The sequence below is a fragment of the Sus scrofa genome, chromosome 13 (genome assembly GCF_000003025.6).
Source record: "Sus scrofa isolate TJ Tabasco breed Duroc chromosome 13, Sscrofa11.1, whole genome shotgun sequence".
NCBI lineage: Eukaryota > Metazoa > Chordata > Mammalia > Artiodactyla > Suidae > Sus > Sus scrofa.
The window spans coordinates 21467161-21489840 of NC_010455.5; the positions used below are offsets into that span (position 1 = coordinate 21467161).

Consider the following 22680-nt stretch of genomic DNA (forward strand, 5'->3'; position numbering starts at 1 on the left):
AGTGTTGTTCAGCATGGTAACTGCATGGATTATTACTAAAATTCCAGCTGAGACCAGGAAAAAGAAAGCACACCAGGCACAGGAATTTTACTCAGAGGAGAGGAAGGGTGGGAAACCATGTATGTCATGGAAGTCCGTTTGGACTAGGCAACACTGGATTCAGAAAAATCTGTATGTGGCTCTTCTTTCGGCAGTGTACTAGCCATCTGACTTTGGATTTCACTTGTTTCATCTGTAAAATGGGAGAGTATCCTGAAATGGACCCTCTGTGCCACCTCCTCATCCTTCTTCTGTGCATTGTTCTCACCCATTCATTCTCTGCCCTCTGAAATAGATGTTCCGCATTTTCTGTTTTCCAACTTCCAACATATCTGACCTCTACCTCCCCTTTCCACTCATTCAGGAGCTAGACTTGTTTCTGTTTTCATTGAGAAAATAGAAGCAATCAAGAAAGAAGGTCCACATCTACACAGCACCAGTTCTACACCTATCTGCATCTCTCTCCTTCGAGATAAGTGACCTCCTTGCAATCTAAAGTCAGCCCTTCCTCCAGGGACTGCATCTCAGTAGTGTATATCTTTTATATATAGTATTGTGTATCTGCTAATCTCAAACTCCTAATTTATGCCATCCCCCAGTCATTCTTTCTTGAAATCTTGTCAATTAGGTTTTCATACCCACCACTGGACTGATTCTGCCTAAGGTCTGGTTAAGGCTGCTGTTAAAGTCCCACAAAGACATTCCCTTTACCAAATGCAATGACCAGCCCCTTCACCTCATAGTACTTGTCCTAAAAGTTTCATTTGATGCTGCTGGTTATTCTCCCTTCCTTGAATTATTTTTGTCCCTTAGCTCCTAAAATATCCCTCTTTCATACTTCTCTTTCCTCACTAGCCCCTCCTCAGATTTCTTTACTTGCCCTCCTTAATCTTTTCGATCTCTGAATATTAGAGTGCTCCAGGGCTCTACCCTCAGAGGGGCTAGACTTGGCAAGCCCAGGTCAAGGTATCTTGGATGTCCAGCAGAGTTGTCTCTCCACACTTGATGGAGACTGTTATTGGCATAGTGCAATGAGCCCATTTTTGTCTACAGCTTTGGAGCTTAGAGATTAATTCCAGGCAACAGGCATGGATATTCAATTACAAAAGGAAAATTGTCTTAAAAGTAAAGTGACTACAGTTCCCTGGTGGCCTGTCGCTTAAGGATTTGTGTTGTCACTGCTGTGGCTTAGGTTTGATCCCAGACCTGGGAAATTTGTGCATGCTGCAGGCATGGCCAAAAAAGAGGAGATGCGCTGAAGTGATATATTACAGGTAATGCGGCTGCTCAGTGGTTCATTTCTTTCATACAGGCAGAGGGGAAACTCTGTATTAAGGGTTGGTGATAAAGCATAGTAAATACCAGAGACGTTAAAAAGGCCATGGTGGCTGGGATGGACACAGCAAGGTGAACAGTGGTTTGAGATATCATGAGGATCCAGAATCTGCTAGTCTCTGGAGCCCATGGCAAGGAGTTTTACTTTAAATTTAAGAACAAAGGAAACTTCATTAAGGATTTTCCACAACAGGCTCACATGCTCACATGCGTATTCCCAGAAGGTCCTTTCAGCTCCAATGTGAAGACTAGATTGGAGGTGCAGACTGGACTAAACCAAGCTAGGACTCCTGCATCCCCCTGTGGTACTACTTCATAAATCTCAAAGGCAAAGGAGAAATGGCCATGGCCAAAACCAAGAGGCGGAGTAGAGGAAGGAGCAGAGAAAGTCAACCAGATGATTCCACACCATATCCTCCTCAAATACACACACACACGTGACACATGCACGCATGCACCTCAGACCCAAGCAGACTTATGACGTTCTGTTTTGTGTTGTGTAGATACTAAAGCTAGACTGATTCCAGTCAGACAGAAGCCTCCTCTGCTTTGCGATGTGAATAGACAGATGGCTGCCAAGGGACCACAATAGAGAAAGGCCAATACAGGCCCCAGCACGATGGACCCAGCATTTAAGCCTAGGAGTCCCTACACTTCATATTTCCAGTGATTCCAATTCAAAAGGCAAATCATGTCAAAAGCCCAGTGCCACAGGTTATTTTGACAGCGCATAGGTGGGAGTTCAGGGAGGCAAGGAGGAGGAGCAGGGGGGTGGAGTGAGGGCTGCTGACATCACCCCACCCCTACAGAGACACCTGGGAGGCTCGCCAGAGGCTGAAGGTGTCCATAGGAATAGAGCAGTACGGTATGTGGAGCAGGCTGAACCCTTTACAGCAAGCGTGTACAAGATTGATCATGTCCATTCTGTCATTACATTGCAGCTCCAGAAACTAAAACGGTCACTTTCTTTCAAGACCAAGAGTTTACGGAGCAAAAGTGCTGACAACTTCTTCCAGCGAAACAACAGCGACGTGAAGCTGCAGGCAGATATGCTGGCGGAGGTCAGCCCGGCTCCAGCCCACTCCCTGCCCCGGGAGCCTGACGTCCACACCCACCAGGGCCAGCCTGTACCCAGGCGGCGGCGGCAAGGCCCACACCTTTCAGGAGCACATCTTCAAGAAGCCTACTTTCTGTGATGTCTGCAACCACATGATTGTGGGTAAGGCCTCCCCTGGAACCCTTCTCAAGATCCTCGCATTCCTGGAAAGCCAGGAGAGGGGGGTATACCTAGGTCCAGGTCTCCGTGGATAGATTCTGACCCTGTCTGGCATGCAGGAGTATGTTTGGGACCATTTAAGGGAATAATATATATCAAAAGGAAAAGGAAGTGGGTCTAGGCAGGGAAGGAGTTGGATTGTGGTACAGCTGGAACAAACCTTCAGCTTATCCCCAGGGAGCTCTCAAGCCCTGCATATTCATCTCGCTTTGTACCCCTGCATCACCGCTCACCAGATATGGGCAGCCCCTGAGGAGGCTTGAACAAAGCAGCTCTTTTTAGCCAAGGGCAGTTAGCAGAGAGGGGTCGGTGGGGGGCAGCCATGATGCTGGACAATTGGAGATTAAATGCCTCAGATAGGCAAGGGGTCTGAGTGCATCACTCGGCATCCATTCCAGTCTGCGTGGCCCTGTCCATCTGGAGTCACCTGGGAAGGGGGTCTATTGCTTGGTGAGTCACAGGTGAATGACCCACAGGCAGGTGTGGAAGGTAGGGGACCTCAGGGAGGATAGAGCATCGAGTTGAAATGGTGATTACAACTCTGGACCTGGAAAGAACTCCTAGTACCTCAGAAATGGTGATAGCCTGAGCCTCTTAGGGGTTGTGCCCAGGTAAAGAAAATGACCTATAAAATGTCCCAGCTAAAAGGAAAACACAGAGTCACACGCACAGGAATTCTGCAGTTGGCATTCTTCTTCCTGTTCTGTGTCAGAAACCCAGTGACCAAACAGGTGGAGGAAATCATAAAGGGACTTTGGGTGGGACTCAGAGTGGATTGAAACCAGTTGTTTCCAGAATATCAGCATATCCTGGTGATTAACAAGTCACCACACAACAAGAGAGAAGAAGAAGGAGATGAGCCCATATTTGCTCTTGGAGGGCGTTTAGGATGTACCTACCTTGGGAGAAGTCGAAAGGCAGAAGGCTGGAATTAAGAGAGGAAATGAGGTTGGAAATCAGAAGATGCAAGCCTAACCTAGCTGGGAACCATCTTCTGGAGACAGTGCTGATCCTGCAGACATGGAGCCAGGCAAATCCAAGAGAGCCTGGAAGAATAGAGAGAGGGAAACAGGTGTGTGAGACAGCCTTTCCCATGAGATTTGTGGAGAGCATGCTCTCAGGACAAGGGAGAGGGAGGGAACGGGATGGGCTATGGGAAGAGCTGCTTTGATAAAGATTATGTCCCCTCCCCAGGGGCTGCCTGTATCCAGTGAGAGGTGATGCAGAGGTACAAAGTCCCAGTGTCAGGCCCATGCTGTGCCTCCTGCTCACTTACAGCCTGGCTGCTACAGTGTTAGGCTTGGCCATGAAGGCTTCAGGGAAAAGCACTTTAAGATTGAGAGCCTCAGATTCCCTAGTGGGAGCTAGGGCCGGTGTGGCCCTAACATGTTCATCTCATCCTCCAGCTCCTCAACCCTGACACCCACCCCTCCTTCCCAACCCCTCGTTTCCCCTTCAGTACCCATTTCTCATGGCCTGGCATCTCTCTGAGTATGACAGTTATCTCAGGGCAGATTCCCTAGAAGCAGAGTAGAAGCAGAGCCTGAGATGGGGACTCCAGCGCATGTAATTTATGGAGAGGGTGCTCTCAGAACAAAGGAGAGGGAGGGAAGTGGATGGAGCAGGGGAGGAACTGGAAGGACATGGTCTCAGGTGGATCTCGATGGAGGTCTGGAGCATGAATTGTACCACTTGGACCGACCTTGAGGCCAATCTTTTGTATCTGGCACCAGCAGGCTTCCTTCCTCCTCCTATGGTAGAGGTCATTTCGGACTCCCTGAGCAAAATGGTTCATGTTCTGTTGAAACAGTTTCCTGGAGAAGGGGGCAACTGTGAGCCTTGAGCAGCTAGCACAGTTACCACCAAGTGTTTGTGTGGATTTTTTCCACTGTAACAAATTCCACAAGTTTTGGTAGCTTAAAACAACACAGATTTATTATCTACAGTTACAGAAGTATTATCTTAGTTCTGGAGGTCAGAAGTCTGCAGTGAGTCTCACTGGGTTAAAATTGAGATGTCATAGGGCTGCATTCCTTCTGGAGGCTTGAGGCAAGAATCTGTGTTCTTGTTTTTTCTAGCTTCTGGAAGCTGCCTACATCTTGGCTTGTGGCCCTTTTTCGTCTTCAAATTTGGCAATACCAGGTCACATCTTTTTCACACTGCCATCTCCTTGCTCCCTCTCCCCCTTTCACCAGAACCCTTGTTATTACACTGGACCTTCCTAGATAAACCAGGATAACCTTCCTATCTCAGGGTCACCTAATTAGCAACCTTACTTCCATCTGCACCTTTGAGTTCCCCTTGTCACAGCATAACTGGTGGTCTGGGCATTAAGACATGGGTATCTTTAGGAGGCCATTGTTCTGCCTATGCTCACCTGGTATATGGTATCTGAACAGAGCATCAACAGTGTCCCCACAGCACTAAAAGAAAACCTGGTTTAGTATGACAAAGCTGGCCTCTGTTGATTCCTTTCCACACTGGCTCTGATGCCAGTCATGTGACTCCAGCTGATGGCTTTGTATGTCACATGGGGAGAGGCCATCTTCATTTAAAGCAGGCAAAGAAGCACCTTTCATGTGGTACACAGAGTGGGCAGAAGGCTAACCATATTTTGCTCCTGGCTGTTCCATTGCCACAATTAGCCCTTTCTCTTCCCGGATAAGATGAGATGAGGGAGTGAGGATGGTAGGAAGACCATGAGTGTAGAATCAGATGGCCAGGATTTGAGCCCCATGCATCTCTGTGACCTTGTGCCAGTGACTCGTCTTCTCTGAATCTGTGTTCTCATTTTAATGTGGAGATGATAACAGCACCCTCATGATTTTAAATGAATTAATTAGTTGGAAGAGGGAAAGTACCAGACATCTAATATATCTCAGTAAAGAGAGACCATTGGAATTGATATCATTATCATTATTATTAAAGGAGAAAATAGCCATTTTCCTGAGGCAGAGAAAAGTATTTGGAGGGTAAACCAAATTAGTCTAACAGGAAAAATTGACACTTTACAGGCATAAATAATTGAAAAAATAATGTCCATATAACACAAAGTAATTAGTTGCTCATCTACACAACAATATTTTGCACACATCTTAAAGATTGTCTCTGGTTCTGCATTTCCTATGTTATGAGGGGTGTGGACAAGCAAGCAGGTGTTGAGAAGAAAGTGATCTGAATGGTGTGTGGGGTGTCAGGCTGGAGTTTGGCATGGAAAAGACTTTGGATGTGAAACCGTTTTAAAATGCCGTGTTGGAAAAGTCAAGAGATCCAGTCTCTGGCTTTAGGGAGAATGGTTGGGAACAAGGAGTAAAATTAAAAAGCAAATTTCAGGGAGAATATAACCATTTAACTGATGCACTTGGCCGGTAATGGAAGTAGCAAGTAGTTTAACTTCTCTCTGGCTCAGGTCATCTTGAAGATCTTTCCTTAATTAATTGTCTGATATTATTTGAAGGGAGATTTGAAATGTTTGCTGCTTCCCAAAGAGACCAATGTCTGTCACCATGGGGTGTGGACATATCAGTAGTTTCCACTATGACCAGGAAGGCAGGCTTCTGTGGTGCCCTCTGCCCTTGACCAAGATCCAGTTAAGGGTTGAGATATTCAGAATGGGGAATGACTGTCGGCCCCTCTTACAGCATTATACACAGGCCTGTCTTCATCCTCAGAAAACCATCAACTATTCACACTCATTTTCTTGTTACTATTATTAATGTTCTTCCTTCCAGCAAGCCACATTTAGGAACATGGCATTGTGTTGGTCAAAGATTTCCAAAAACACACTGTCAAAACTCCTCTAAAACTCTAGTGCTTTAAAATGAGCTTTCTTTTTTAAAAAAATTTTTTTCATTTTTTGAAATAAAATATAGTTAATTTACATGTTCCACCAATTTCTGCTGTATGGCAAGGCGACCTAGTCATACATATATATACATTCTTTTTCTCCTATTATCGCCATCATGTTCTATCCCAAGAGATTGGATATACTTCTCTGTACTATGCAGTAAGATCTTATTGCTTATCCATTCTAAATGTAATAATTTACATCTATTAACCCCAAACTCCCAGTCCCTTCCACTCACTCCCCTCTCACCCTTGGCAACCACAAGTCTGTTCTCTGTCTTTGAGTCTCTTTCTCTTCTGTAGAAAGGTTCATTTGTGCCAAATTTTAGATTCCACATGTAAGTGTCATTATAAGGCATTTGTATTTCTCTTTCTGACTTCACTTAGTATGAGAGTCTCTACTTCCATCCTTGTTGATGCAAATGGCATTATTTTGTTCTTTTTGATGGCGGAGTAGTATTCCATTGTGTGTGTGTGTGTGTGTGTGTGTGTGTGTGTGGTATATGTATATACCACATCTTCTTAATCCAGTCATCTGTCATTGGACATTTAGGTTGTTTCCACACCTTGGCTATTGTGAATAGTGCTGCGTTGAACATAGGGGCACATGTATCTTTTTCAAGGAAAGTCTTGTCTGGATATATGCCCAGGAGTGGGGTTGCTGGATCATATGGTAATTCCATATTTAGTTTTCTGAGGTGCCTCCATACTGTTTTCCATAGTGGTTGTACCACTTTACATTCCCACCAACAGTGCAGGAGGGTTCTCTTTTCTCCACACCCTCTCCAAAATTTGTCATTTGTTGACTTGTTAATGATGGCCATTCTGACAGGTGTGAGTGGTCCTCATTGTAGTTTTGATTTGCATTTCTCTAATAATTAGTGATGTTGAGCATTTTTTCATGTGCTTGTTGTCCATCTGTATATCTTCTTTGGAGAAATGTCTATTCAGGTCTTCTGCCTGTTTTTCAACTGGGTTGTTGTGGGGGTTTTTGCTGTTGAGTTGTATGAGTTGTTTGTATATTTCAGAGATTAAGCCCTTGTCAGTTACATCATTTGAATTTATTTTCTCCCATTTCATAGGTTGTCTTTTTGGTTTTGGGTTTTTTTTTTTTTATTCTTTCCTTTGCTGTGCAAAAGTTTGTAAGTTTGATTAGGTCCCATTGATTTCTATTGTTTTTATTTCTGTTGCTTTGGGAGTCTGACCTAAGAAAACGTTTTACGGTTGATGTCAAAGAATGTTTTGTCTGTGTTCTCTTCTAGGAGTTTGATGGTGTCTTGTCTTATGTTTAAGTCTTTAAGCCACTTTGAGTTTATTTTTGTGCATGGTGTGAGAATGTGGTCTAGTTTCATTGATTTACATGCAGCTATCCAGTTTTGCCAGCACCACTTGCTGAAGAGATTGTCTTTTTTCATTTTATGTTCCTCCCTCCTTTGTTGAAGATTATTTGACCATAGGTGTCTGTGTTTATTCCTGGGTTCATTATTCTGTTCCATTGGTCTGTATGTCTGTTTTGGTACCAGTACCACAGTTTCTTGATTACTATAGCTTTGTAATACTGTCTGGAGTCTGGGAGAGTTATTCCTCTTGCTTGGTTTTTGTTCCTGAGGATTGCTTTGGCAATTATGATTCTTTTATGGTTCCATATAAATTTTTGGATTGTCTGTTCCAGTTCTGTGAAAAACATCTTAGGTAATTTGATAGGGATTGCATTGAATCTGTAGATTGCTTTGGGTAGTATGACCATTTTAATGGTATTAATTTTTCCAATCCAGGAACATGGGTATCTTCCTTTTTTTTTTAATCCTCTTTAATTTCCTCGATTAATGTTTTATAGTTCTCCAGCAGATAAGTCTTTAAAAGATACCCATATTGGAAGAGAAGGGGTAAAATTGTCACTCTATGCAGATGACATGATACTATAAGAGAGAACCCTAAGGACTCCGCACAAAAACTATTCAAACTGATCAATGAATTCAGCAAAGTAGCTGGATACAAGATTAACATTCAGGAATCAGTAGCATTTCTGTATAGTAACAATGAAATATTAGAAAAAGAATATAAAAATATAATACCTTTTAAAGTCACACCCCAAAAATTAAATACTTAGGAATAAACCTGACCAAAGAAGTATCCTTTATCTTTCTTTACAGCCTTTGTTTTAATGTATATTTTGTCTGATATGAATATTGCAACTCCCACTTTCTGTCATTTCCATTCATATGCAATATCTTTTTCCATCCCTCACTTTGAGTTTATATATGTCCTTTGCCCTAAGGTGGGTCTCTTGTTTGTAGCATATTGTATGCTCTTGTTTTTTATCCATTCTGTCACTCTGTGTCTTTTGATTGGAGCCTTCAGTCCATTAACATTTAAGGCAATTATTGATAAATATGTATTTATTGCCATTTTAAAACCTTGTTTTCCAGTTGAGTCTATGTTTCTCCTTTGTTCCTTTGTTGTTGTTGTTGTTGTTGTTGTTGTTATTGTTGTATGATTTCCTCTTATTTTATGCTTGCGTCCTCTTTTTTTTTTTAGTGTTTATGAATATATTGTTTGGTTTTGATTTGTGGTTACCCTGTTTTTCAAGTATGTTAACACCTTCCTATATCTAGTTTTTAGTTTTTGCTTTAGACTGATGGTCATACAGACTCAAATACATTCTTAAAAAAAGTCTATATTTTCTTACTCTCCTTCCCCATATTTTATGATTTTGATGCCCTTTTTCACATCTTCATGTTTATCCTTTTGCTGTTCCTTGTGTTTATCATTGCTCTCACAAATTGTTTTTTTTTTCTTTTTGATCTGTATACTGACATAAGTGATTACTTTCCAGTTGTGATTTCCTCCATCCTATTTTTTCTTTCTTTTTTTTTCTTTTTAGGGCCACACCTTTGGCATATGGAAGTTTCCAAGCTAGGGTTTGAATTAGAGATGCAACTGCCAGCCTACACCACAGCCACAGCAGTGCAGGATCCAAGCCACTTCTGCAACCTACACCACAGCTCACAGCAACACCAGATCCTTAACCCACTGAGCAAGACCAGGGATCATACCCACATCTTCATGGATACTAGTCGGGCTCATAACCCACTGTGCTGCAACAGGAACTCCCCTCCTGTATGTTCTTACTTCTTTCCTATTTAGAGGAAACCTTTCAGTATTTCTTTTAGAGTGGGCTTAGTATTGCTATATTCTTTTAGTTTTTGCTTGTTGAAAAATTCCTTATTTCTCCTTCTATTTTAACTGATAATCTTTCTGAGTAGAGTATTTCAGGCTGAAAATTTTTCCCTTTTAGAACTTTGAATATATCTTGCCACTCTCTTTTAGCTTGTAGCCTTTCTGTACGGAAATCAGCTGATAGCCTTATGGGGGCTTATAAATTAATTCTGTGTTTTTCTCTTCCTGCCTTTAGAATCCTCTCATCTTTAACTTTTGCCATTTTTATTATAGTATGTTTTGGTATAGGTCTGTTTGAGTTCAATTTGTTTGGGGCCCTCTGTGCTTCCTGTATATTGATATCTATTTCCTTTAGATTTGGAATGTTTTTAGCCACAATTTCTTCAAATACATTTTCAACCCCCTTTTCTTTTTCTTCTACTTCTGGAATCCCTATTGTGCATAGATTGACTCTTTATATTATCCTATAGATCTCTTATATTGCTTTCATTTTTTTTTTCCTTTTGGCTTTCTGTCTGCTGTCCTGATTGGCTGATTTCCATTATTCTATCTTCCAAGTCACTTACTCATTCCTCTGCATTATTCACCCTACTCTTCAATGGCTTTCATTCAGCTTGCACCTCTGCAAATGAATTTTCTAATTTTTCTTGACTCCTCCTTATAGTTTCTAGTTCCTTTCTAAAGTAATCTGTGTTACTGTTGATATCCATTCTTAATTCCTTCTGTGTTTTCATTACCTCTTCTTTGAACTTAGTATCTGTTAGACTATAAAGGTTTCTTTCATTGTTTGCTCCTTCAGTGGAATTCCCCTGTTCTTTTAACTGGGAATGGTCCCTGTACTTCTTCATTTTGCTTGTATCTTTATTCTGTGAGTTTAGGGAAAACAGTTATCTGCTATAGTCTTGGAGGGCTATTTTATATGTAAGAGCATCCATGGGTGGCTTCTGAGGGCTTACTTTTTTTTTGGGGGGGGGATGCTTGCTGTCTTTTTCCTTAGTGTGTGCAAACTGCTATCCCCTTAATAGGGGGACTGCAGGTGTACAGCCTGTGCCTGCTTCCAGGGAGGTGGGAGTGATGGGCAGCACCTGTAAGCAATGCTTGGTTGCCAAGCCCCTTGGCAGTGGCAAGGACCCACAAGGAGGTGGGGGTGGCAGGCTGCTTCTGGTTGCAGGGCGCTGGGCAGTGGCAGTGACCCTCAGAGGGGCTAAGGCAGTGCCCAACCCTATGGCAGTGGCAATGGTGGGATACGTACATTCCCAGGGAGGTGAAGGCTTTCTTTTACTCTTACTCAGGCTTCTTCAGATCAGTTGCAGCTTGGCTGATCCAGACTCAGCTCAGTTATTGCATCTTCACTCTGTTTCTTATCTCTTACCCTTTCCTTGGACCCATGGACTAGCAATGTCTTGTCCTTCTCATGGCAAGGACAAGTGAAGCACACAGGGCTTCCTAGGGCCTCCAGTTAGAAGTGGCACACTATCACTTGTGTTGGCAGTACCCCCAGATATGGGTTAAACCTCTGTCCAGCAATGGAGAAGTCAGTCTGCCTCTGGTAGTAGGAACAGCAGAGCTAACTGGCAAAGGGCAGGATGAAAAATTGTTAATAATCCTGTCTGTCAAAGGGCTTAGGATAGCCTCTGTGTCATGGAACCTTTTTTGTCTGGGAAATGCTGATAAGTCTTAGAGCTATACCACTTTCCATGTCACTTCTCTGTACCTGGTACCTGACCATTAGCATAGTTGGAAGGGGGTTTCATCATGTCTTATGCTCAGAATGCTTAGGCACTTTGGCCTCCAGCTTTGGTTTTGTGTCTGCCTAACTGGCTTTCAAGTCCAATGTGTCACTTTCGATTTCCACCCAAATTTCCACCAAGACCTTTTCAAGGCAGTGCTATTCATAACCCTTAAACAGGTGATGATGAGTCTCTATTTTAAATCGCATTGTGGCTAGCGTGAAAAGACAAACAGCCCGTGTCTTTTTAAAATGAGTAACAGAAATGATTTCACCTCTGAGGAATGTCACAATCATTACCCTAAAGAGGATTCCAGGTACACCTCAAGTACAGTGATAATGTTGAAAGATTCTGTTTTAAAAATCATGCACCACGGAGTTCCCATTGTGGCAACAGGGACCCCCAGCCTAGGGTCTGTGAGGTTGCAAGTTCATTTCCTGGCCTTGCTTAGTAGATTAAAGATCTGGCATTGCTGCGAGCTGTGGCATAGGTCACAGATGCAGCTCGGATCCAGTATTGCCATAGCTGGGACATAGGCCTACAGCTGCAGCTCCCATTCGGCCCCTAGTCTGGGAACTTTCATATATTGCAGGTACAGCCTTAAAAAGAAAAAAAGAAAAGAAAGAATATCACACACCGAAAAATGCTTTGTGCTAAAGAAAGCTCCACTATACTTTTCTCAGGATTAAATGTGTATTGTAGTTGCCTTTTTATCTAAGAAAGAGAGAGTCAACAAGGCACACTGCCCTTTCAAAGATGAAAACCAAATAAGTCAAATGGTAAGCTCCTTCTAGGAAAGGAGAAAGGAGTTTAGGTGATGTGAAGCAAGAAAGAACAGGGACAAAGAAAAGGCAGATGAAGGAAGCAAGGAGAGGAAGAAGAGTAAGGTGAAGTTGAGGCTGATGAATGTTATCTGGAAACACTGCACAGGGCTTGTCATCTATAATCAAGAACCATGGATCTTCCCTTTCTCTTTACTCCTCAAAGCTAACCTCCTACCTCCACATCATCACCTGAAGATTTGCTTTCTTCAAATCACAAGTCATCTTCACATTCTAAATTCTAAGGAAAGACCACCTGCTATTATCTCCTTAGAATGACATTTCAGAGAACGTATTAAAACAAGTGTTTCTCTTTCAACTGAGAACCAAAGGTTACATAATGATAGCCAAGAAAAATCAAATCTCATTTGTGCAGTTTCTAGCTGATAGGTATTTGTTTAAAGATAAATGGAATCTGGCATCCTCACTATCTAGGATTTCTAAGTTGGAACAGACCCTCAGAGGTAGGTTTATAGGATCTGATGTGTGTGTGCCTCACCTGGCTTCCTGAACCTTAAAGCTGAAAAAGCTAAACATTTTCCATAAAAAAGAGGCAATGAAAATAGACCATCACCCCAGCCTCATTTCCTGCCCATCTTTTTATAATTTCCTTGGCTCCTTCACTCATTCATTCATTTCCAAGTACCAGCATTGCCCTTAACCTTGCACTTGAAATCTAAGACTGCTCCCCCTCTGCTCACCTGGCTCCCAAGCCCCTTCGGTTACGCTGGCACTATGGCATGCCCCTCTGCTTATCTAGTCTTGCCTCCAGAACATTGCCAGCCTTTATGATCACCTTGTTAGACTGTTCTTTCCCAGAAAATGTGGTCACATATGCATGCCAAATATGATCAAGCCAATCTTTCATGGAGACGTGAGAGAAATAGGCAGTCAGGTGACTCAAACCCAATCTTAGACTAAGGAGAATCTTCTTATACTTGGTTAGATGAACATACTTCCCCCCACCAAGCCAATCCACTCTTACCATTCTTAGACCCTGGCAGTGGGAGTTGGCATGGGGGCTCATCTTCACTGTGTACCTACTTTATACTGAGCTGTCTGCAATGACTCATTTCAGGAGTACATTGAATATCTTTGTGATCATCTGCATCTCATTGGAATTGCAAAGAATCAAGCAAATCAACATGCAGTATTAGCATAACTAACTCAATGCATGAGTCCACTCCATCAATTAAGGAGGTTTTCTCCAAGGGACTCTATTCTGTTTACTGCTAGATACCTTGTTTCCAAAACTGTTTTTAAATTAACTACATGTTTTTAGTTGGCATCCACTTAGAAGACACAGCATATTAATGGACACATATTTTCTCAACAAATATTTAGCAAAAAAAAAAAAAAAAGGCTGGATTTCATTCTCTAAAATTTAAAGTTTCCCTATACAGTCACTGCACAATCATTAACTTTCAAACTGTCCAAGTGGCAACCACCTAGAAAAATAATAATGGCTTTGTCCTGGGTAAAAATCCCTAAAACAGGACCAGAGATAGAGATCCTAGTGAAAGTGATTTATTATGGGGAGTGCCCTCAGGAGAAGGGGAATCAGAGAAGCAGGAGAAGGAACTAAACAAGGATATGATCTCCGCTGGAGTTGGCATCGCATGATCCCACCCACAGGAGCTCTGGAACACAGATTTCATCATATCATCTAGTAGCCCCAACCTGAGACAAAGGGGCTGGCCTTTGTATACTCCTGTCACTGTTCCTGCCAGGAAAGGAGGATCCCATTTGGCTGAGAACAGTTCTCTGAAAAGAGGCACCTACGAGCCATTAACAGCCAATACCGCACAGCATCAGCACAATAAGTTCTGGGCAAGGCACCAAGAGCAGCACTGTCTCTGTAAATATGCATTAATGCTACAGGATGCAATATAAAAACATCCTCCAGTAGGAAGTAATGTAAAATGCAGATGCACCTTGGCATTGTTGTACCTATAATGTTGTGTTACCATTATAGTGAATAATATATGTAACATGAGTAAATATTACATTACGCTGAGTCCAGGACCTTCCTACTAGGCTTTTGTTTGAGCATTAATTTAATTGTTTCCTGACCTTTTCTGACCTCATCCAATTGTTCAGAAAAGTCAAACATTGAAACATGAATCAAACCTTGAATGGAAATACTGACCATTGAAGTTGTGTCTTGGTGGGAAATGCCAAATAGAAATCAAAAGGAACATGAAAAAGCGGGTGTCAAATCTGTGTATTCTCTGAATGGGATTAAAACTCTGCGATGCCATCAATCATTTAGCTGGACAATCATTTTAGAAGCTGTACAGCTTAGAAGTAAGAAAATACAAGTGTTCTCTAAAAGCTTTTTCTTAAATTTCAAATAGATACTTTCCTTTGGGCTGTGGTATGTGTCCAACTTAAAAAGCAGTACCCAGACCTCAGTGGTTTGGCCAATGGGATTGTTAATCCCTGCTGTCTTAATTGCTTAAAAAATAGCAATAATCTAACTGCTACTTTTCTGCTAGAGGACAAAAGCGCAATGTAATGCCCAGTCCCACAGAAGTAATTTCTTTGTATTCCTTGTTCATCTGGCCCCCTTGAGAATTGTGTTGATTCTGGGGACAGAATTTTAAGTGAAAGTAAATAAACTGGAGCACACTTCTAGGGAGATATTGGCCTTACCAGATGAGGAATGTTTGTAGGAGATGGCAATTCTTGGCCTGGAGAAGACTTAGGGATCATTATCTTCAAATAGCTGAAGACACCTTATCTGGAAGAGGGTTTAAACTCACTTGAAGTCCCAAGTGCACAGTGACAAGTGATACATTGAAGCAGAGTGCAAGTCGCTAAAAGGTAGAGCTTCTAAAAATAATCCCAGAAGGAGGTACCTTAGATTTGGGAAAGGGGCATTTTCCGTGGTAAAATATGTGTTTGGAAAATCCTATGCACTGCATTCCCTTTAGATATTCACAGCACACTCTAGCATTTTGAAGTCCTGATATCCTGAAAACAACTCAGTGTTATCAGTGGAGAAGAAGCAATGAAGCAAATGGATTGTAACTCAGGACTTCTTCTCCTAAAATCTTTTCTTTAATTCCAATTGGCTGCTACTGAACAGTCTTTGGTGTGTCTCTCTTTAATAGATACAATTCCGAAAGCCTTTCCAGTGCCTGCAAAACAAGTTCGTTAAAGAGTTATTAAGATTCCAGTTTAGGTCCGATGTTCTCAGGGAACATTGTACTCAGCACCTTTCAACTAAAGGGGCATGAAATACTTTTCAGCTAGCATCTTCTGTTAGTTTCCTGAAATGTTACCCCTGCTGCCAAGTACTGTGTATTTTAAGAAATCTCTCATTCAAAATGACTTCATTGAAAAAGTACACCACGTTACTTCCAGCAAAGAGTGAGCAGAAATGGGTGTTGGTAGGCTCCAAGGAAGGAGATCTCTTAGAGCCTCGCCCAGAGGTGGAAGGAGCTCCTGTAAGGGGCTAGTGATATGCTCTGGGCTGTCCCGTGGTACTGCCTAGCATCTCTTTGAAAATGTAAAAACGCTTGACCTGACACCAAGACAAAAGACAGGACGATAGGAGGTGGAAAAGATCACCCATATTACCAGCCTGCTCAGCACTCTTCCCTGTGGATGACCTGATGTTTTCCAAGCCCGCTGTCAGTGCCCTGGAGTTGGCTGTTCCTTCTAGAACAGCCGAGATGCCCTTCATGCCCATTTCTCCATCTCCACCAGCCCCAAATCTCTCAGGACCCAGTATAAATGCTTTCTCCAGCTCTGTGGTGACCACATTCCTCTAAACTTTCATGTCGTTTTTCAGACAGCATAGAGTTTAATAAGGCCCTTGAAGACATGATTTGGTCTAATGAATGTGCCTGTTCCCACAGCAGCCAGCATAGCACACATCTGGAACATAGTGAGTATTTCAAGAACAGTGGTGAGTGAGTAGGAAGAAAAATAGTCTGCCTTAAATATCAACAGAAGGAAAAGAACATCCTCCATGCTAAGCCTTGCATCCTTCCTGTAACAGGTGTTCAATATGAATTTGTTGATGAATGAACAGATGAATGAGTGCTCAACCATTGAGAAATAGTAGTATCAGAATTATGGCCGTGATTGTTTCGATTATACACACAGGAAAATGTTCAGAATTAAGAAGGTAGAACTGCAGATAATCTCAATATTCATGGATCCATCAAACATTGACCACCACTTGTGTGCCAGCTTGGTGTTGATGTCTCACACCTTCACTAATTCAAGTGAGGTGACTGAGAGGTAGCAAAGGAAAAGGGACCAGAAGTACTGAGAAGCAGGGAGAGGTGAGAGAGAGAGCTCCTGACTCTTTCAACTTAAGACCTGTTGGGCCTCTTTCATGCAGACGCTGTGAGGTTCAGTGAACAAGGTGGGTTTAATGGGTCTCTAATGATGTCACCGGCCTCCCCAGGCCATTGCACCTCCGACCCCCATTCAGGAGATCAAACTGAGATGTCCTGAAGCCATATCACCGATGGGAGAATGTTTGAATTCCATTTGAGAGACCAGTTTGGGAAAGTCGGGAACTCAGAAGATCTGTTAGAGTCTGGTTCATCTCAGTGATGTTAGCCATACTTCTACTTCTGTTCCTAAAATTGTTTTTCTCAAGTTCCACATATGCTGATGTTAGGAAGACATGGTCACTGCCCCCTACTCCATCCTTAAACATTTCATGATTATTAAGAATAAGAAAGGGACCAGGTGGTGACAAGAGAATCTTTATATGCATACAGCTCTCCAGAAAATAAAAATTTCTCAGGTTGCCAGACCCTGCCACTGTCTCAACAATGTAAGAAAGAAAATATGGAACTTCATTCCTGTGAGCTGTTTATTTTAATAGTAATTGACCAAAGGTTTAATTGGTCAAACTTGAGGGGAAATGGGGAAAAAGACTGCCTGTCCCTCTTAAATTATCCTTCATGATGTTTGCAAGTGTTTTGGTGATTTTTCGAAACATGGCATAGAGATGATCTTTCAAGACCAGTAATATTCTTTGTGCCCCAAAGAAGAGATGTATATTTTAGGAGCCTTTTAAAATCATACCTTAGTGGAAAGAAATGACAGTACAGGAGAGTACTTTCACTGCATAAATAACTGGCCAGACAGGAAAATTAGAATTTAAAGTGGTCTTTTGTTACATTTTTAGTCCTTCCCTCTAGGTCACCAGCTAGATGCTATTTAGTAATATCATAGCAAATATATTCTGAATATATATGTATATTTCAATATTCTTCTGAGATACCCTGTGCTTCATATATTTTCTCCTTGTTCACCCATCTACCAAGAGATTAAAAAGCTGCCTGGGGCAGAAGGAAAAGAGAAGAAATTATTCAAGGTAGAGTTTGTGTGGACGGAAAGTAGACAGTGAATTCTAGATATGCTTTAAGAATTTTCTAAACTTGTATCTGCAAGATGTTTTCCTGACTATGATTGTGATTTACGCCTTCCTACTTGAGGTTCAGACCAAGCCATGACAGACAAATGTAGAGAGGTCCCATGATTAATTCTGCATTTGGAAGCTAGGGATTTCCAGGAATTGGCCATCTCCAGCTTTAAACACTGAAGGCAGAGACCTGTTGAAGATGTATATCCTGCGCCTGTGTTCAGCTGCCAGGGCAGGGAATGCTCCACTGCCCTACTCTGATGTCCCTTTGCTTGTGCGGGGATATCCCATAAATGATAGAACTGGGCCAGTGGTTTAAAAAAAAGGACAGCCCTTTGTGTATGTCAGGAGTGATGGCTCAAAGCATCAAGCAGGGTGTGTGTGGGTGTGGGGGTGTGTGTGTGTGTGTGTGTTTATGGAAAACACCTGTACACTGTGACCCAGCTAGGACAGAGGATGAGGGGGAAAAAATACTAAGGCATTTCTTTCTTTTCTTTCTTTTTTTTTTTTTCCGTCTTTTTCTAGGGCTGCGCCCGTGCCATATGGAGGTTCCCAAGCTAGGGGTCGAATCGGAGATGTAGCCACTGGCCTACACCACAGCCACAGCAACTCCAGATCTGAGCCCCATCTGCGACCTACACCACAGCTCACAGCAATGCCAGATCCTTAACCCACTGAGCGAGGCCAGGAATCAAACCCGCAACCTTATGGTTCCTAGTCAGATTCGTTAACCACTGAGCCACGACGGGAACTCCCATTTTCTCTGAGATTTGTGAAACACTACCTGGTTGCTGAACCAGAAAAACAAAGCATAGATTATTCTATCACATGCTAAGCTTACCTGGAAAGAAAATCCTATAGCTGCCCTGCACTCTTTGCCCCAACAACCTGACATGCAAAATATATATCTGTGTGCACATGTGCTCACCACACACACACTTCCCCTCCATTCAGGGAAATGACATGGCAGGAACATGGTTTTAAGAGTCTACTTCTGCTTCATGCTGATTCCTTACTATCTAAGATCCAAGTACCATAATATCATAAAGAGAAGTCACAAGGATGACTTACTGAAACTGAAGCAGGACAGTGAGCCAGCCTGACTCTGACCGAGAAGGACTCTGTTTCTTTGTGTGAGATCAGCCTGTTAGCCCTATTTTAAAAGATTTCAAGGGACATTTTCTGGGCATCCATTTCCGCGTTTTAAAAATAGAAATAGAGAGTTCCCTGGTGGTGTAGCAGGTTAAAGGGTCTGACATTGTCCCTGTAGTGGCATGGGTTTGATCCCTGGCCCAGGAATTTCTGCATGCCACAGGCATGGCCAAACAAAATAGAAATAAAAATACCTCTCCAATAGACGTGGCATAAAGACTCAATGAGACAGTGCCACAAAGCAGTGGTGCCCAGGTGGCAGTAATGTTCAGGGCTCTTCGCTTGTCTTTTTCTTTCTGTCCTGCTGTCACAGGAGGTATGTGCTGGTGCTGACTGGCCTGCTCTCTCGAGGTCCAGTCTCTCACTTCAGCTGCCAGAACTCTGTTGCCCAGATGCCTTGCAGATACGAAATGCTTAAATATTCTTGCAGTGGAACAAAGCATCTCCTTCCCCTTAAAACCTGCCCCTCTACTGCTTGGGCACATGGTTCTCAGCTACCTGGCCAGATCCTCAGGGCCATCTTTGGCTTCTCCCAGCCCCTCTCCCTAGAAACCCTGCCCATGAGCAGCACACTTTGTCAATTCCATTTCTGTGACTTCTCCACGGCCAGGAACCTCCTGTCTCCCCATTACTTCTGCCTCAGTCTAGGCTTCAAAAATTTCCAAAACTATGGTTTTTTTGTCCATCTCTACCTCTTCATCCTCTTTATGCCTCTACCAAACTCTTCTGAAAGCAAACTGACATCAAAATCCTGCTTTTCTCAGGAATGCTGGCACTACCAGATTGCCCAAGGAATTATACTCAAGCTCCCTAGCTTGATGCTTATTCTAAAACCTCCAGTGCATGACAAAGGCAAAGACAAAAGGGCTTTGTCCCATCAAATTTATAAAAGTGAAACAGTCCGCTGTCCTGAAAGTCATCATCTGTAGCACTAGTAAACATCTACAAGTAGATCACTGCAAACAAATTCAGAATACGGAACTGCAAGAGAGGGCCAGGAGAGCAGCAGAATGGTGCAGCAGGGTCGGGGGTGAAGTATTTGCATTCTGGCTCTGCACTTAGTAGATGGAGTAACCTTGGATGGCTGATTTGCCTTCTCTCAAACCCAGTGTCTTTCAAGAGAGATTGAAAATAACAATAAAGGCTTCATGGGATTTACTGATGACTAAATAAATTGATACAAGTAAATGTTCTTTGTGGACTTTAAAACCCAAAAACTGTTCACTGTGATTAAAGGTATATGTATGTATGAAGGTTGAGAGTAATAGCATGCCAGATTCCTCCAAAAGCACTTTGGGGATGCAGAGAAGGGATATAGCATATATTGACCAATCCATTCTTGGGAGAGCTGAGGATAAATGCAAATTCTAGAGCCCTCATCCAGAAAAACAGATCTGAAAAAAAGCAAATGAGCCTGTGAAGACTGCAGACTTCAGAGGAGAAGGAAGAGCAGCAGAGATAATTAATACGGGGTCAGGGGTGTTTGAGATGGTCATGAGAAAGTGATCATTCAGAAAGATGCCTCTTCTCAAAACTTCAAGCCATAGACACGTAACAGAAGGAAAGCTTGCTGGCCATGGTGTTAACGACATGAACTGGTGACCCAAAGGGCAAAGGCTATGGACTCCAAACACAAAGCCCTGAGCCAACCCAACTCCCATTGCTATTTTTGAAACTCAGCGCGGGTGCAGGGCGGGGGAAGCAGGGAGAGTTTTTCCACTAGGAGTCAGGAACCGAAATAGGAAAGATCAACAGAGGCATTTATAAACAATGAATGCCATTAATTTTTTTTAAGCTCGGAAGAGGTTGGAAAAGATGTACTGTTGCAAGGAGTGGGGGATATAGGCAGGAAAATATGGCCCAGGGGTCTTCACATTTTTCATGGTCCTTTCTACTTGCTTAATGACATTTCAAGTCACTGGTGAAACTGTAATAGTGAAGTTCCCAGAAAACTTAGAAACCATCTTGTCCTGCTGAACTCATAGTAGGGAAGAGATAGTGTGGGTTATTTTTAATCAAGGTCTCATAAGTAGAGTTCGGCTGTGATGGGAAAAATGTTCCCTGTTTCCCCTTTATCAGAAAACTTTCTAACTATTGAGTGGTATCTGAAGTTTGGAGGCAGTTTAAGGTGTACTGCTCTGATTCCAAAGCTCAAACTCTTTCTAGTACACCATACTATGAGGAAAGGTCCAGATAATTATCAGCATCTGCTTTGAGGAGCCAGAAGCAGAAATGGAAGGAGTTATTGCCAGAATTGGCCTTTCAGCCCACTTCCTAGTCAGGCGGGCATCTGATGGAACCATATGTGGGTCATTCAGGAGCTTGGAGAGTTATGGGTCCCAACAAACCAGGATGCAGTCACATTGGAAACAGGAAAAGCAAGATAGGCCAGGTGGGAGCCCAGGCAGTACAGATCTACAGACTGACTAGAACCCAGTAGTCACACACCTCCTGGAGTGGGGCCATGAGAAGACACCTCATTCCTTCCATAGAATGAGTGGAGTGGAGCCCCAGAATTCTCTCAGCCTGAGTGCTCTTCTGGCCCATGTCTGAGTAGGCTGGACATTCCTGAGGCCAAGCACTTTCCTGGCTGCAGGGGTTCTAGAAGTAAATACATCATCACTCCATGTCAAGGGCCTGTTGTGAAAGATACACAGGAACACTAAGAGAACAGAGGAGAGTATGGGTCCTGAAGGTTGCAGATGCTGGGAGGATGTGGTGTGGACAACTTTGAAAAATACTTAAAGGGGCTTCCAAAAGATGAGAATCTGTTTAGCAGCTGAACAAGAAAGGTAGAGGACACAGACTCTAAAATGTATGGTTGCCCAAGGGGACAGGTGGGGGCGGGGAGGGATGGACTGGGGACTTGGTATTGGTATATGTACACTGAGATATATGGAATGATTGGCCAGTGAGGACCTGCTGTGTAGCACAGGGAACTCCACCCAATATTCTGTGATAATCTATGTGGGGAAAGAATCAGAGAGAATGCATGTCTGTGCATGTATACCTGAATCACTTTATTGTATAGCAGGAATTATCACAACATTGTCAAATAACTAGTTGAATAAAATTTTCTTTTTTTTTTTTTTTTGTCATTTTGCCATTTCTTGGGCCACTCCCGTGGCATATGGAGGTTCCCAGGTTAGGGGTCGAATCAGAGCTGTAGCCACCGGCCTACACCACAGCCACAGCAATGCAAGATCCGAGCCGCATCTGCAACCTACACCACAGCTCACAGCAACACCGGCTCCTTAACCCACTGAGTAAGGCCAGGGATCGAACCCGCAACCTCATGGTTCCTAGTCCGATTCATTAACCACTGCACCACGACGGGAACTCCAGTTCAATAAAATTTTTAAAGGTGAAAGAGAAAGAAGGAAGGAAGGAAGGAAGGAAGGAAGGAAGGAAAAGGAAAGGAAAGGAAGGAGGGAGGGAGGGAAGGAAGGAAGGAAAGAGAAAGAAAGAGAGAGAGAGAGAGAAAGAAAGAAAAAGAAAGAAAGAAAGAAAGAAAGAAAGAAAGAAAGAAAGAAAGAAAGAAAGAAAAGAAAAGAAAGAGAAAGAAAGAAAGAAAGAGAGAGAAAGAAAGAAAGAAAGAAAAAGAAAGAAAGAAAGAAAGAAAGAAAGAAGAAAGAAAGAAGAAGAAAAAGAAAAGAGGCAGAGGAGATAGTGTCAGCAATCCTTAAGCGGCATGATCCCACCACCCTTACCAGGAACCACAAGTGATCTGATAAAACCAAGGGGGATATCAAGGTGGAGCATGCTGAAAATGAAGCAAGAAAAGTAGTAGGCAGGGGTCCTGTGGAATTCTGTTTCATTCCTTGTGGTAGTGTGTATTCAAAGGTAAACAGCCCATGAATAATGCTAGCTCCATCGTAACGCCCATTTTTATTATCCAGCAGAGGT

General features: G+C 42.7%; 1 protein-coding gene across 1 annotated transcript in view; it reads left to right on the top strand.

The window, feature by feature from the left end:
- Positions 1–22680, top strand: part of STAC (SH3 and cysteine rich domain) — a 119215-nt gene that overhangs the window by 37591 nt on the left and 58944 nt on the right. The window contains 2 exon segments of the mRNA XM_003358355.4: positions 2316–2446; positions 2448–2593. Of these exon segments, the coding sequence (XP_003358403.2) occupies positions 2316–2446; positions 2448–2593 (277 nt within the window).